This window comes from Magallana gigas, chromosome 5 (assembly GCF_963853765.1).
Source record: "Magallana gigas chromosome 5, xbMagGiga1.1, whole genome shotgun sequence".
Classification (NCBI taxonomy): Eukaryota; Metazoa; Mollusca; class Bivalvia; order Ostreida; family Ostreidae; genus Magallana; species Magallana gigas.
In genome coordinates, this window is record NC_088857.1 from 23,553,658 (window position 1) to 23,569,303 (window position 15,646).

General features: G+C 34.2%; 1 protein-coding gene and 1 non-coding gene across 5 annotated transcripts in view; one reads left to right on the forward strand and one right to left on the reverse strand.

The window, feature by feature from the left end:
* The first annotated feature begins 223 nt into the window (after window positions 1-223).
* Trnas-gcu (transfer RNA serine (anticodon GCU)) lies at window positions 224-305 on the forward strand. Its single transcript has one exon. It is a non-coding gene; the product is annotated as a tRNA-Ser (tRNA).
* Window positions 306-2,615: 2,310 nt separating this feature from the next.
* The window catches only part of LOC105322104 (xanthine dehydrogenase/oxidase), a 31,583-nt gene continuing 18,552 nt past the window's right edge, over window positions 2,616-15,646 (reverse strand). For 3 of the 4 annotated variants that reach the window (XM_034479117.2, XM_034479131.2, XM_066083945.1), the window contains 19 exons: window positions 15,414-15,603; window positions 15,147-15,325; window positions 14,770-14,889; window positions 14,384-14,605; window positions 14,037-14,100; window positions 13,831-13,900; window positions 9,294-9,381; window positions 8,808-8,894; window positions 8,378-8,569; window positions 8,142-8,287; window positions 7,525-7,606; window positions 6,954-7,049; window positions 6,582-6,710; window positions 6,386-6,460; window positions 6,104-6,156; window positions 5,869-5,953; window positions 5,432-5,518; window positions 4,782-4,952; window positions 2,616-3,044 (listed from right to left, as the gene is read on the reverse strand). In XM_034479117.2, coding sequence (XP_034335008.2) covers window positions 2,880-3,044; window positions 4,782-4,952; window positions 5,432-5,518; window positions 5,869-5,953; window positions 6,104-6,156; window positions 6,386-6,460; window positions 6,582-6,710; window positions 6,954-7,049; window positions 7,525-7,606; window positions 8,142-8,287; window positions 8,378-8,569; window positions 8,808-8,894; window positions 9,294-9,381; window positions 13,831-13,900; window positions 14,037-14,100; window positions 14,384-14,605; window positions 14,770-14,889; window positions 15,147-15,325; window positions 15,414-15,603 — 2,301 coding nt within the window. In that variant the 3' untranslated portion in view covers window positions 2,616-2,879. The remainder of the gene's footprint in view (window positions 3,045-4,781; window positions 4,953-5,431; window positions 5,519-5,868; window positions 5,954-6,103; window positions 6,157-6,385; window positions 6,461-6,581; window positions 6,711-6,953; window positions 7,050-7,524; window positions 7,607-8,141; window positions 8,288-8,377; window positions 8,570-8,807; window positions 8,895-9,293; window positions 9,382-13,830; window positions 13,901-14,036; window positions 14,101-14,383; window positions 14,606-14,769; window positions 14,890-15,146; window positions 15,326-15,413; window positions 15,604-15,646) is intronic. The other variant, XM_034479124.2, reaches the window with a different exon arrangement.

The following is a 15,646-nucleotide window of genomic DNA, read 5'->3' on the forward strand; positions in this document are numbered from 1 at the left end:
TAAAAAAAACAAAATGATAATGTTACCATAAAATTAATGTAATATTATACAAAAGTGATTCTACCGTCATGACACAGTAATAAGCAATTCAAACAGTATATGATAATGCACGAATCTATCATCCGCTTGTCTAAGCTGGCGTCTCATCATCTTGATTAATCATGCTCGCTGCATTCATAAATGAATTCTTATTTTTAAAGAAAGATAACTTCTTTTAAAACATGACGAGGTGGCCGAGTGGTTAAGGCGATGGACTGCTAATCCATTGGGGTCTCCCCGCGTGGGTTCGAATCCCATCCTCGTCGGTTATACTTTTTGCTTGTACTCGTGATTGGGCATTGACGAGTAAATCATAATTTGTCTTTACCTTTTAAGAGGGCTTGATGATTGCGGCTATTTGTAGACAATGTTGATCTCCTTAAGAGAGGATCTTTGTATAAAGATACAGGAAAATATTCACATTTTAAACTTTTTTTAAAAAATAATTTAATAGTTTAAAGCTTAAAAATCATATCTAAAAATTCAAGGTAGATCTGAAGACCAACCGCTGTCCATAATGACAATACCGCCACAAATAAGACAACTTCAAAACTCAGGAACCAGAGCAAGCCCAAAGATCCAAACTTAGAAAATCTTTTGTTACTTTCTTTGAAAAAATTACAATATCTCTGATTTTTAAAAATGTCATACACATATAAAAAGATCTGATCCTCAAATTGCCTAGCGTTACAGAACTTTTCTAAAACGTGTGAAGACAGCTTAAGAGCATCGCTTCTATTTTTATAATCAAACCTTTATATTGTCAGAATTTTTTCTTTAAAACGATTTAAGCCATAACAATATTGTCATCTCTAAAAATTGAAAAAAATCATGATTTATGACATACTTGTAATACATTTTTATGAACAACTCGTAGTCTCGTCATAAGGAATTTTCGTGTGAAGTTAGAATTTCAAATGTTTCTCCATTAAAAAGATATGGACCGGACACAAATTTTGCACTTTTCCTGTCAGTGACCTGAACCAAATGACCTTGGGTCAAGGTCATGACACACCCTTAGGTCATATGCAATCTCTGTATGAACTTATAACTTCCAATGTTTATCCATTAAAAGATACTTCTAATGTTTCTACATAAAAAAATGGACCGGACACAAATTTTGCACATTTCCTGCTAGTGACCTTGACCTTGCCAGAATGACCTTGGGTCAAAGTCATGACACACATTTAAGTCATAAGCAATCTTTGTGTAAAGGAGGAACTTCCAATGTTTCTCGGACGGACAGACAAGATGATTCCTATATACTGATTATAATAATTTAAAACATATATGTTTTATAAAATACATTAATTAATTTATTAACAATAGCACAACTCTTTTCAAAATAATATATACGAATATTCAATCATATAGACAGACCCAAGTACATTTCATCATCTGGTGACAAAAAAATATCATTCAGCCATTGTTACACTGTTTTTTATCTATGCATGCATTATACTGTAAATAAAAGATAAAAAAAAAAAAAAAAGGCGATGGACTGCTAATCCATTGGGGTCTCCCCGCGTGGGTTCGAATCCCATCCTCGTCGGTTATACTTTTTGCTTGTACTCGTGATTGGGCATTGACGAGTAAATCATAATTTGTCTTTACCTTTTAAGAGGGCTTGATGATTGCGGCTATTTGTAGACAATGTTGATCTCCTTAAGAGAGGATCTTTGTATAAAGATACAGGAAAATATTCACATTTTAAACTTTTTTTAAAAAATAATTTTATAGTTTAAAGCTTAAAAATCATATCTAAAAATTCAAGGTAGATCTGAAGACCAACCGCTGTCCATAATGACAATACCGCCACAAATAAGACAACTTCAAAACTCAGGAACCAGAGCAAGCCCAAAGATCCAAACTTAGAAAATCTTTTGTTACTTTCTTTGAAAAAATTACAAATCTCTGATTTTTAAAAATGTCATACACATATAAAAAGATCTGATCCTCAAATTGCCTAGCGTTACAGAACTTTTCTAAAACGTGTGAAGACAGCTTAAGAGCATCGCTTCTATTTTTATAATCAAACCTTTATATTGTCAGAATTTTTTCTTTAAAACGATTTAAGCCATAACAATATTGTCATCTCTAAAAATTGAAAAAAATCATGATTTATGACATACTTGTAATACATTTTTATGAACAACTCGTAGTCTCGTCATAAGGAATTTTCGTGTGAAGTTAGAATTTCAAATGTTTCTCCATTAAAAAGATATGGACCGGACACAAATTTTGCACTTTTCCTGTGAGTGACCTGAACCAAATGACCTTGGGTCAAGGTCATGACACACCCTTAGGTCATATGCAATCTCTGTATGAACTTATAACTTCCAATGTTTATCCATTAAAAGATACTTCTAATGTTTCTACATAAAAAAATGGACCGGACACAAATTTTGCACATTTCCTGCTAGTGACCTTGACCTTGCCAGAATGACCTTGGGTCAAAGTCATGACACACATTTAAGTCATAAGCAATCTTTGTGTAAAGGAGGAACTTCCAATGTTTCTCGGACGGACAGACAAGATGATTCCTATATACTGATTATAATAATTTAAAACATATATGTTTTATAAAATACATTAATTAATTTATTAACAATAGCACAACTCTTTTCAAAATAATATATACGAATATTCAATCATATAGACAGACCCAAGTACATTTCATCATCTGGTGACAAAAAAATATCATTCAGCCATTGTTACACTGTTTTTTATCTATGCATGCATTATACTGTATCCATTTCTTAGGCTCGAGAATATCATTGTTGCACTATCTATCTCATTACAGCAGTATCCTATGGAAACATTAGAACTGTATCTACTGCTCAGATACAGCCAATGGTACAGGCCTGGCGTATTTTGGCTGGAGTGACTGGAGTATCCAGTTGAACGTACGCTGACAACGACCTGTCCTTTCTCGCCGAGAGAATGGCGGCCCGCAGTGCTTTATGGACCGTTGTAGCCAACAGCAAAGGAGGCTCACCGATTCCCTGTAAAGAAAGTAATTTTGTACTTGTCATTCATTTAAACTCTCATATATATATATATATATATATATATATATATATATATATATATATATATATATATATATATATATATATATAAAAAGTTCAAGTGATCAAAAAGTCAAGATAACATTTATGCAGAAATTAAAAAGAAGAAATGATCCGTGGGAATAAGTTTACTCTCTTTTTCTCTTTTGTTTATGAACTGTAAAGCCCCTCTCACAATTGGCGCACGAGTACTTTACAACACTTTGCCATCGAAATATTTTGGCTTCACACAAGCTATCGCATACGTTGTAAGAGCTCTCGCATTCGTTGCATGCGTTTTCGTGGTCGCATCAAATCTCCTCAAAATAGTGGACATGCACACTATTCAGACGCGACCGAATGCGATCAAAATTATTGCAAAACATCGTACAAACATTAGTACGACCGTTTTACAACGTTTTGTTTTCTCGCAAGAGCGATGCACGATTTTTAAAGATCGTAAGATAAATCGCAGCTGTTTATGCGTGTGTTGTGCGACCATGAGACTGTTGCTCAACGTGACTCGTGTTTTGCCCCATTTTGAATTCGCCCTAACAATGTTGTGGTAAAAGAAAGACTGTGCTTTTACCAATATTCGTTGAATGTTGATTTTCCTGGATTTTAAAATAAAACGGGGACGAACAGTTCCTTTATACAGTATACAATGTATATCTGTTTCAGGCCATAATTGATCTTGATTTTGGCTGTTGCTTTTGTCATCTTCTTGGGCGGTACCTTCTCTTGCATTTAACTATTTCTACGGACACGGGCGGTATTATTCGGTATATAAACGCCCTCTGACTCGTGGGAGCATTCGTACAATGAAACGCTTGATTGGATGAGCGCCGCTCGTCCTATCGCATTGGGGCAAGCTCAATTTTACAGTCATCTGGTCTTTCGTGCGATCTTATCGCATTATTTTAATACAACACTCGCTTTCATTGTGCACAGTTGCATATAGACACAAAATATATATCGCAAGATTTAATTCGTTTACATCGCACAATGGTCACTCTATATCGTGCGAGTTTCGTACGAGTACTTTTTCATAAGCGATTATTTTTGCAACAATTTACGAACCATATGTTTCTAATTTTTTCGGTCGCACAAATATTTTGTCGCATCTGCTCGTGCGTCAATTGCGAAAGGGGCTTTACGTGAACACCTTTTGCTGCAAAATCTATCAATAATACATCATATTGTAAAAGAGTGTTAGCGCATCGTGTCTAAGGTTTCCTAAAACGCTTAAAGTATCTCACTCTTCGATGTGGTAGTATTGAGAATTTTTTGAGAGATGTATAATTGAAATCTTAAAACATACTTCAAAAACGCAAACAGAGGGCAGTGTTAATCACTCTTAGATACTGCGCATTCGATTTGACTTTTTGCAATTAAAAATGAAATTTGTCATCAAGCTTTCTTATTTTGATTTCTACATCTGAAACAGGACCTACAGAGTTTGTATCAAACATATGAAGTTCAAAGTTTAAATGCATTCAGGCGTTAAATAAAAATGTATACATTCATGTATTATTTATTTAAAATTTTATATTATTTTCCTAAACTGACATATTACATGTAAATAGGTGCTGATTTAATAAATTTATTATTTCTTATCTAAATTAAAACGTGATGAGAAAGACACCTTGATTTGTAACAAAAATAACTATTAATCCTGTTAAAACTGACAACCTTAGACGAGTAGACTATCGCCTGTTTGTTAGGACTGTCACTGAGCAAAGTCACGTTAAAATCTCGCGGTAAATTTCCAACGTCTGGAACTCTGTAGCGGGAGGGATTTTTACTTTCAACTTCTCCTCTGTCATTCAACGTCCATTCTTCAACAGCCATCATTCCATAACCCTTCAACACAGAATAGCACACACTAATTAATGTAAAAATTCAGTCCAATCCCAACCCTTACGACGTCAGGGGTTCAGAGTACCACGGTCACGAAATGACAATGGACCCCAGGTGTTTTGACGATGGACCGTAATGTCAATGGTGAAAACTATGGAAATCGAAGTAATGAGATTTGCAAAACATGAAAAAATAGAATATAAACGCGTTCGAAATTGAAACAAGGTACACATGTAAAGAATGCAGGAATTCTTTATATCTGTATCAGGAGCAACTGTATTTATACAATAACATACAATTAAAATCATCGATTGCTCTTTCAACCGAAAAATATGTACAGTGCATATATAATCAAAATTTAATTATTCTATTCTGGATTTTTCCGGAACTACGAAGTTTATACTATAAAATTGTAGAAATTGAGAAATCATTATTCAATGATATTTAATGAAATAGATGCATGAATAACTATTTGGGACGACCTGCATGAATGCGCCTTCAATTTGTCCAACATCTATACCCGGATTTAGACTTCTTCCAACATCCATCACTATGTCAGTGCTTAAAACCTGAAACATATAATCGTATGTCGAAAACCTTACAATGGAATCCATACTCAAGGACAGGGGTCAAGTACATCGTGTTATAGTTGATGTAAGTAAAGTCTCGGAGTAACTTCTTTATGTGAACTTGCTATTTATTTACTGTGTTTCTGTTTTTATCAAAGAGCATTAAGCAACCTAGTGGGCTAGTGCGAAGACCATTGCTACATGCTCGTCATAACTATGACATATTGACCCCTAAAAAGCTCACACAGAAACGGAGGTGTTTGTTTTCAGTAGGAAAACAATTTGCTAAATTTTATATTTTATATAAACTAATGAGAACAGTGTGCATGTATGTTAAGTGCTTGGTTCACCTTGTGTTCGCCAGTCAGACAGTCTATTTCTACAGTTGAACAGCCCGCGCCGTATGTGTAATAGTAAACACCACCATCTCCAGGTCTTAAGAACAAAAAAATCTGGTTCACATCGAGAAATGGTTTGGGAAATGACAAAATTATAAATAAGTTGAATGTACAATGTAAACTTGATTTTTAAATGAAAATGTATTCTATTTCAATAATTTATTTTCTCGTCCTTCTAAAATATCACCTTCCTTGAGCCATCACAGACAAACTTATCCTATTGAGGTAGGCGTCTATTATCTGAAATAGAAATAAACCCAATTTTTTCAGGAAATTGATCATTGGTTTTTCCCATTCGTAATGTTCTATTTTTCATGTGATTTGTTGAAACTAGTACATTCATATTCAGTTATGGGCCCCGTGTTTGTTCCACACAATGAACGCCAAGTCGAAGAACCTTTACATGTATGTTGCATTATTTGCTCAGGAAGATTATGAAATACTGCAGTACCTGAAAATTTCAACTTACTAATTCTTCCCAGGATGCATTAGGCTTTTTTTCTTTAAATGGCTGAAGTCTATTTGTTATCTCACCGCATGCATTCTATAACAAAATATTTTTGTCAATTCCATTTAAAATAGTATAAAATGATCTGGGTCCGTGCCTGTCATGAACTATTGTTATGAGTGGTTATACATTAATTCTTATAAGGATGGTATCTTACCAGTACTGCTGCTCCAACCAAGTCTGTTGTACAGCTTCCAACTGTGGCAGTAGCGTTTGCCACTGTGTTAGTAGAATTTTCAGCTATATGTATTTTACTTAACGGTACACTGAGGGCTCTAGAAGCAATCTGAAAAAAAAACCAACACAATTTATATATTTACAATTCTATTGATTTCTTGAAAATATTCACATGGCTACGAGCTTTGATATCAAATTTATATATAGTTTTACAATTCTTTAAATCAAGTTATTGATTCCTTGAACGCATTCGCATGGCTACGAGCTTTGCCATCATTTATATATTTGCTTTAAATCACGTTACTGATCGTAACCTACTATACTATGGTTTCAGACCTACACTGTAACTAACCTGCTGGATCTTCATATTTAATCCTTGTCCTATTTCACATCCTCCATGAGAAAGGCTGACTGAGCCATCCAAGTACACATGTACCAAAGCGGTGCTCTGTAAACAACAATGATGATTAAAATATGTGGCCAATCGTTACACCGTGATCTCGAATGATCTTCTTTCTTCATGTACATTATAAACCAAATATACAGATGCATTTAGCAAACACAAATTAAAAAAGACAAACGATGAGAGTTGAGCATCAAAACTTGAAAAAATACATATTTTCCATGAAAAAAGTACATTTTTATACTTCCCTTAAAAGCATAGTTATAATTTCCCTGCACTTTTTGCATAAAGATAACAACGCACTAAGATATAGTCCCATTAGGACGTTTGATGAAAACGATTGTGACAGACTTCTCAATAAATGATCAACAAAAAGTAAGAATATTGTCCTTTCCGATATATTTCATTTTATCAAATAAAATATACCACATGACTATTCCGACAATATATCAAAGTAATAATTTCACTTTTAATGAATTTTAAGTTTGGTCATCATAAGAGGCAATGAATTAATGTTCACCTGGTTCAGCAATGATACAGGATATCCCATTTGAAACCGGATGGCCATCATGGCTATACCTCTCTTTTTGTAGGAATGTTTTCTGTGAAATACAGTTATAAGATTGTAAATTGCACTATCATACCGAATATATAAACTATAAAATGCTTTCTTAAGTGATTCATACGGAATATGAAGGTGGCGACATCGCGTTAGCGGGTTATGTGGATTTATTTCTGCAATGATTGCTACCTTCATTACCCACATGAATCATCAAAGAAAGCATTTCATTATTTATATTTACATCTTTCTTTCAACTAATTAATAAATTGATTATAAAAAGTAAGTAAAATTCACTAAATTACTGTTATTTTTCGACAGTACGTTAGCGAAAAAAAGTAGCAAAATCGCCTCCTGTAACACATCATGACCTGTCTGACATCATGTTTTTTTCGTGCAGTCGATTTTTCTAAGGTTGCTGTATAGATTTCGACCAATCGATAAAAGGGGCGTGTTGATTTCAGTCTGGCTGTTTCTATAGAGCTATGAATTAACTATAAGTTTTCCTAAGAAATAGAGGGAATCATACTCAGTAGATGTAAATATAACTTGATAAACCCGCTAATATATTAACTTACTCATTAAATGCAATTACGTCTGCTTCCTTTTGTAAGTAGTTAGCTTGTCTCTGACATTGGTTCCAAGCCTCCACTATTGTTTCATCTTGGATTGGAAGTTTGGTAAAAGGAACAAAACCACTTTTGGCGAAATTAATCTCCTGAATCTAAAAAATTATCGGTTGATATTTTCTCACTTCTACAAAATTTCAGTATAATCTTAAACAAAATGCTAGTATCTGAATTCAAATTTTTACCTGTTTAGACCCAATTTTCAGGACATGCGCAACATGGTCTATGATAGTTTCCATGGCTACATATGCTTGCGGAATCCCAAATCCGCGGAAAGACGTATTAGAAACTGTATTTGTTTTACATAGGCGCCCCTCAATCTTAACGTTAGGTATGGCATAGCAACCCTCTATAAAGTTTAAGGTACAATCGAGTACCTGAAGTGCAAAAAGAGTGTTTTTTCCAATCAACAATCAAATTCAGTTAAACACTATCATAAAAACAAATTTATCTTCTTTTAAGACATTTACACGTTCTTGTACTTTTTTCTAAAAATCATCGAGCATATAAGGAGTTTTTGATAAATTAATTCAAGTCGTAGATATAATGTAGACGTGAAAAAAAGTTTTTAACTATATGACATCATAGTAGACTGTACTTAATTTGTTTACAAACCTCAAGAGAAACATCACGCGAACATCCAGCATTCGAATACACTTTTACTTCAAGGGCCTGTAGGACGCCATCTTTACTAAATCCAATCTAATAAACAATATTTATAGTGTAAAATGTTTCACAAAAAAATTATTACATAACACTAATTAAATGATATCCAAAGATTTATTCTTGTCACTGAAACATGCAATCTACCACAATTTAGCCCTAGCTAATTACTTAATTCTAAAACATCCGTTTTGTTTTTTATCAAAACTTAAATTCTACAATACATATAGTACCTTCATTAAAACATAAACAAACTGGGTACATACTTTTCATTGAAACAAGATCAACAAGGTACAAACAATCTGTATATTAAAACATAGGACAAACATAATACACAATTTGTCTTTAAATATATGGCTCAAAAAGACAACAAGATATCTAATACACATTTTTTATTGAGCCATTTACATTGTAAAGCAACAATATAGTAATACGTACTTTGTATTGGAACTGATAGGGATGGCGTTTTCCAGTTATGGCCATGTCTTGTTCTCGGGTCAGTATACCGCGCACAGGACGCCCAGTTCTGAACATTGAAACAAAGAATTGTAGTCTCTGTTTTACATAACTAGTTACCACTTATAACAATTAACAAATACTAGTATATTCTTGTAAAATATTAAACAATCTGGTCTTTAAAAAAGTCGGTTAAATCAATTTAAAAGAAAAAGACTATAATGGCAGAAGGAATAAACATCTAGTTAATTCATATACATCATATCACACACACGTCAGTGGGTATTTTTTCTGCAGTGTGATGTACCTTCACACGTGCATGAACCATAACATGTTTTTAGAAATGAATTTAATAAATTTTCTTTCGATGGATGTAGCGCATTGATGAACATGTTTTTATGTTAATTTTTCATTAGATGCGTTGATCAAAAGAAAAATTATTAAATTCATTTCTCATCATTTAATTTTCAAATAATATGTTTTACGGTGCGACCGTTGGGGCGAGCACAGCATGTGATCAAACAATGAATTATAATAAATTAATAAAATAAAATTAACAACGTGAAATTTGAATGCCAAAAAATAAAACATACCTATTTTTCAGTAAATTTTCATTATTCATAGTTTATAAGATTTGTTATAATTTATTTATTTATATGTAGAACAATAGTTTAATCTCAGATACAATGTTGTTAAATAATAAAGATTTTAATATATAAATATTCATTGCACTGCATCTCCTCTTTTAAAGTGATTGTGATTATGATTGATTGATTGATTTCCCCCCCCCCCCTTTTTTTTTGCAGTAGACATTTTTTCTTAAACTTACATATAAAACTTGACTCATCATAGAGCTCCCCCCATGCTAAATTTTTTTTCATTTTTGTCAATTTATACATAGAAAATCGACTTACCATGGATTTGCCCCTCCACTTAAAAAAAAATAATTAATGTTTAATTTTATTTTTAATTTACGCTTAAAAATATTTGCTTATCATGTTAAAAGAACATGGTGTTGTCCCCCCCCCCCCCTGCATGTAATAAATGGAAGTGAAAATAAAGAAACCATTGAACTGCTAAAGAGCTGAAGGATTAGAATTTTCATGATTTATTTTTCTTTTTGCTTGCAAAGATTTTTTGGATGAGGCTGCCATCCACCCACCCACCCCCTTTAAAAAAACGTTACGTTTCAGGAAATTACCGTAATTATAGTGAATAAAATATTTGTGAGCATTCATCCAAATTAGTGCAATTTACAACTGTTTCCTGTATCTGAAGAAATGTCCTTATTCGTCAGCTGTTCTTTATCTTAGCCTTTGCAAGATTTTAAGAGGATTTTGGTCATTTCAGCAGATTTACAATAACTTCAATTAGAGTAATTTCCCCTTATCAGTGCTTATTGTGACGTCAAAGCTGACGTTGGTTACGTGTCGTCTTACTCTTTAAAACTCCCCTGAGAAATAAAAGTATGCGAAGTATACTGTTTTATTTACTGAAAAAGCATGATGTTCTTAAAATTACACATCTTATAAGCTTTTCAAAGGTTTTACTTTGATTCTCGGGAGAACGTGATGTTGGAACGTGAGGTTGGAAACCATTGGTACTATGAATTGTGGGTCAAAATTTACTGACTCCGAAAAAATATTTCGGATCAATGTGTAAACGTTTGTGACGTCACACGATTATTTTTGATTGAAAGTGTACTGAGGTGAACTTTAGCGGTAACATTGACTGTATGTCGCTTACATCGTTATCGTTTTTACTGTCTAAATTTGTCTTGCTGATTCTCGTGTGAGTGTGAAGTGATAAAAATTGCCATGATTACAGGGAACTACTGGGACGATTAAAACGATGCATTACTGGTCCGATTTACTGACGCCAAAAAAATCCGTTGAATGAATGTGCAACTAGTCCGAATTTTCTATTCACACACGCCTTGCCGGTAGAGCTCGCTTCGCGCCGGCGCTGCGCGCCGGCGAGCTGCGCTCGCTATTAAAACGTGAATTGTCATTCATCAAATATGTAGATAATGTAACTGAAGTGGCGCGTATGAATACACAACAATTACAGCAACAATATTCAAAATGAATGCGCCTACAGCTGATGTAGAGCTACTGAGCTGAATTTACAATGTAATGGATTTAACACGTTTAGAAAGTTGAAATCTGAAGCTGCTGAATTGAAAACGAAAGGGAAATACACGCGATGTCTTGTTGATATTATTGTCATTCTGTAAATTTTTAATCTACTGATTGAGTGTTAATACAAAATTTACAACATAACAATGTAGATTATGTATCTACACCCACCCGTTAAAAGTGATTTTCAAGTGTTGGATACTGGAATATATGCAACTGGGCATAACCATGATGAAGATACGATCGTGTACGAAAACAGATGATAAGTCGACAAAGAATAGTATGTATGTGCGACTTTTTGCATTTGAACAGCAGTGTTGCCGTAAAAGTGTATAAAAGTGTATAGGTCTACATGTATATGTTCATTAGAATTTTTCCCGGAACAGCCAGTCCTACCAAAAATGTGGATCGTCGCCCCAAACAGACGAAATTATAAATTAATTGACTTAAGTAAATTCATGAAGTTACTTTAATCAATTTTTATATTATTTATTTTTTAAGGTTAAACTTTTAATTTTTTTTATCCATAAAGTTGTATTTGTTTGCTTACAATTACAACTTAACTATACATTCTATCGAGAGTGTTTGTATTCTTGAAATTCCCATTCTAAAAATAGTGTTCAATCTTTAGGCCCATGGGGCCACATCGCTTACCTGACCAATAATACTAGTAGCCTTGAAGGGGAAGAAAAGTCAAATATAAGTTTTATCTATACCAATAAAGCGGTTTAAATTATCGCGTGTGGTAATGCTGTATTGAAAATAAACGATATAATAAAGCTTTACTGGACTTTTAAAGATAGAGAAATCGTATTTACTGGAGGCTGATCTGATGTAGAACTCTTTTGTATTAAAAACCAAAAAACTTAATCACTTTGACGTCACACCATCAAATTAGCATCACAGTAACAAAATCAAAATATCTTGACAACTAAGTACATTATATCTTGCTAAAAATTTTTAAAAACCCTGCCAATTTTTATCCACATATTTTTATGGTAAATATCAAGCCCCTTTTTGTTGTAACTTTAAAAGTTTTTGCTTTATTCCTATGTACCCCCCCCCCCCCCCCACACACACACATACTTTGTGACCCCACTTTTCTCTAGGGAATCATGGTTTGATAAATCTTTAATCTGCACCACCCTACTTTCGGAAAAATTACTGTTTTTTGTACTGAAAACATTTACATAATATTTTTGATGATTTTCTCTATATATTCATCCCCTATTGTGGCCCCGCCCTTCCCTCGGATACTATGATTTAAACAAAGTTAAATCTACTCTACTTGAGGAAGCCTCCACACAAGTTTAAGCTTTTCTGGCCTGATAGTTTTTAAAAAGAAGATTTTTAAAGATTTTCTCTATACATTTCTATGTAAAAATTCATTAAGCCCCCCCCCCCCATTGTGGCCCAATCCTAACCCTGGGGACCATGATTTGAACAAACTTAAATATACACGGTCTGAGGATGCTTCCACACAGATTTGAGCTTTCCTGGCCTAATAGTTTTTCAGAGAAGACTTTAAAAAATATATATTCCCATGTAAAGCTTGACCCCCCCCCCCCATTGTGGCCCCACCCTACCGTCGGGACCATGATTTGAACAAATTTGAATCTACATTGTCTGAGGATGCTTCACACTAGTTTAAGCTTTTCTGGTCTGATAGCTTTTGAAAGAAAATTTTTAAAAATTTTCTCTATATATTCCCATGTAAAACTTGATTCCCCTATCGTGGCCCCACCCTACCGTCGGGGACCATGATTTGAACAAACTTGAATCTACACTACCTGAGGATGCCTCCACACAAGATTAAGCTTTTCTGGCAAAATAGTTTTTGAGAAGAAGATTTTGAAAGATTTTCTCTATACGTTCTTATGTAAAAACCCATTCACCCATTGTGGCCCCACCCTACCCCCGGGGGACCATGATTTGAATAAAATTGAATCTACACTACATAAGGATGCTTCCATACAAGTTACAGCTTTTCTGGCTTAATAGTTTTTGAGAATAAGATTTTTGAAAAATACCAACAAATATTCACAGATTTTAAATTATCTCCCCTTTAAAAAGGGCGTGGCCCTTCATTTTAAAAACTAGAATCCGCTTCACCAAGTGATACTTTGTGCCAAGTTTGGTTAAAATCTGCCCAGTGGTTCTGGAGAAGAAGATGAAAGTGTGAAAAGTTTACAACAATGACAACGACGACGACAGACAACGGACAAATTTTGATTAGAAAAGCTCACTTGAGCTGAAAAACAGATCCATATAAAAAATTAATTTTTGCAATTATCAAAGAAATTTTTTGACCAATCATAAGCGCTAGTATCTCGTCAAACTAATAAATATTATATGACTGAATAATCGCGTGATGAGTTTACCTTTGGGCAGCCAGTGCCACTGGGACACAGATTTTTACTGGCTGGGATTCCTTGCCTCCAAATGCACCTCCTACAAGAGGGAAATAGTGTGGGTCACTCATTGTATATAACAATGTTTACTTTATTGGTAAAATCTCTTTAGTCCACATAATTATATGTGTACATATAAGATGTGTAAAATTAAATCAACAGAGTACAGAACTTACCTGTTCTCTTGTGACGTACTATGACTCTGTTGAATGGTATCCCAAGACAAGATGCTATGGATTTCTACCCAAAGAAATATACTAACTACATACTTTATTTGTGAAATAATTTCGTCAATGAGTAAAATCACGAGATGGAGTATTGGTAGAATTTTTGACATTATACACATCATATACATGTATAAAAATGTTTTGTTTCGGAGTAAACAAGTGCAATGACATTCCAATGATTATATTATTTCATGAAATCGCATTCATGTATTATGCAAAAAAAGTAAACCTAAGTGTTACAACATTTTTCAATATGTAGCTGTATAACTCAAAAAGTTACTTGTATGGATAAAAACCTGGATGAATGTAGGCGCTTGGTGCGTAACGAACATTTCTATCTCATGCTGTTCCCTTTTGGGCACTCCTATGGCGCCATTAGTCTCCAAATAAAGGTGTTCCTGCGCCCCGGTCCCTATTGTACCCTCCACGACTTGATTACTCCTGAGGAAGCCTTCCGTGCCGTCACCTCGCTCTATAACAACAGCTCCCTCTATGAATGACTCCAGCTTAACAGCATCCTTAAATTAGAGAAATACATCAAGTCGCAATTCAATTTGTGAAAAAGTTTTTAGTTCAGAAGGCATTAACATGATAATAGGGTTAAAGCAAAACGCGAGTGGTTTTTTATTTGTAATAATTATAATATTGCTGTAACTGTGTTTCTTCATAAATTAATTGATACCTCTATAGTTAAGACAGGCTGCATTTCTTCGTAATCAATTCTAACTTTCTCTGCAGCGTGCGTAGCTTGTTCCCGGGATTCTGCAACCACAGCACCAATGGGCTGACCCCAATAAACCACCTTGTTCAAAGGGAAATAATCTCAAACTTATGAATCACAGTCAAAGCACAACTCAGTTGTAATACAATTTTTTTAAAAGTTTTTTAGATATACACACGGAACAATGAATTTCATCACAATCTAAAAGTGTAGACTTAAACATGTAGCTGATATGTCGATCTTAATAAGCTACACACTTGGTCGGTCTATGATTGCTATACGTATACATAATAAAACATAAAATTATATAAAATATTATTATATTTTAAAAATGATACCTCTTTAGAAGCAAATATTTCTTCGTCCGCTGCCATAATTCCCCACATGTTCCTACCATTGAGAGACGTATGGTCTATCCAGTCCACCACCCCTGGGCATGCCTTGACGGCAGACCAGTCCACATGGACAAGCTTTGCCCGCGCCCTTTTCCCCAGAACCAAGCACAGATGCAGTTCATCTACATAGAAATATCCGAATAGACGAAAGGTCGGTGACAGCGGTCAGAGATATTATAAGCTTGTTTCATTAACGATACGAATACTTACTCTGGTACGAAGGCATATCATCTATAAACATGGCCTGTCCCGATACTAAATCTTCGGCAGTTGTCTGGGGTAGAGGTCTCCACACGGGGTCTGTTTGGGGCTGGGAGTCAGGCACCTCATCAAAGATAATATCGGACCGACAGTGTATAGGGAGTTCTGAATGTGGTGATTCTGCCTCTGGTGTTGTCTGCTTTTTAAGAATTTGGGTTTGTTACAATTTATTTACTATAAAA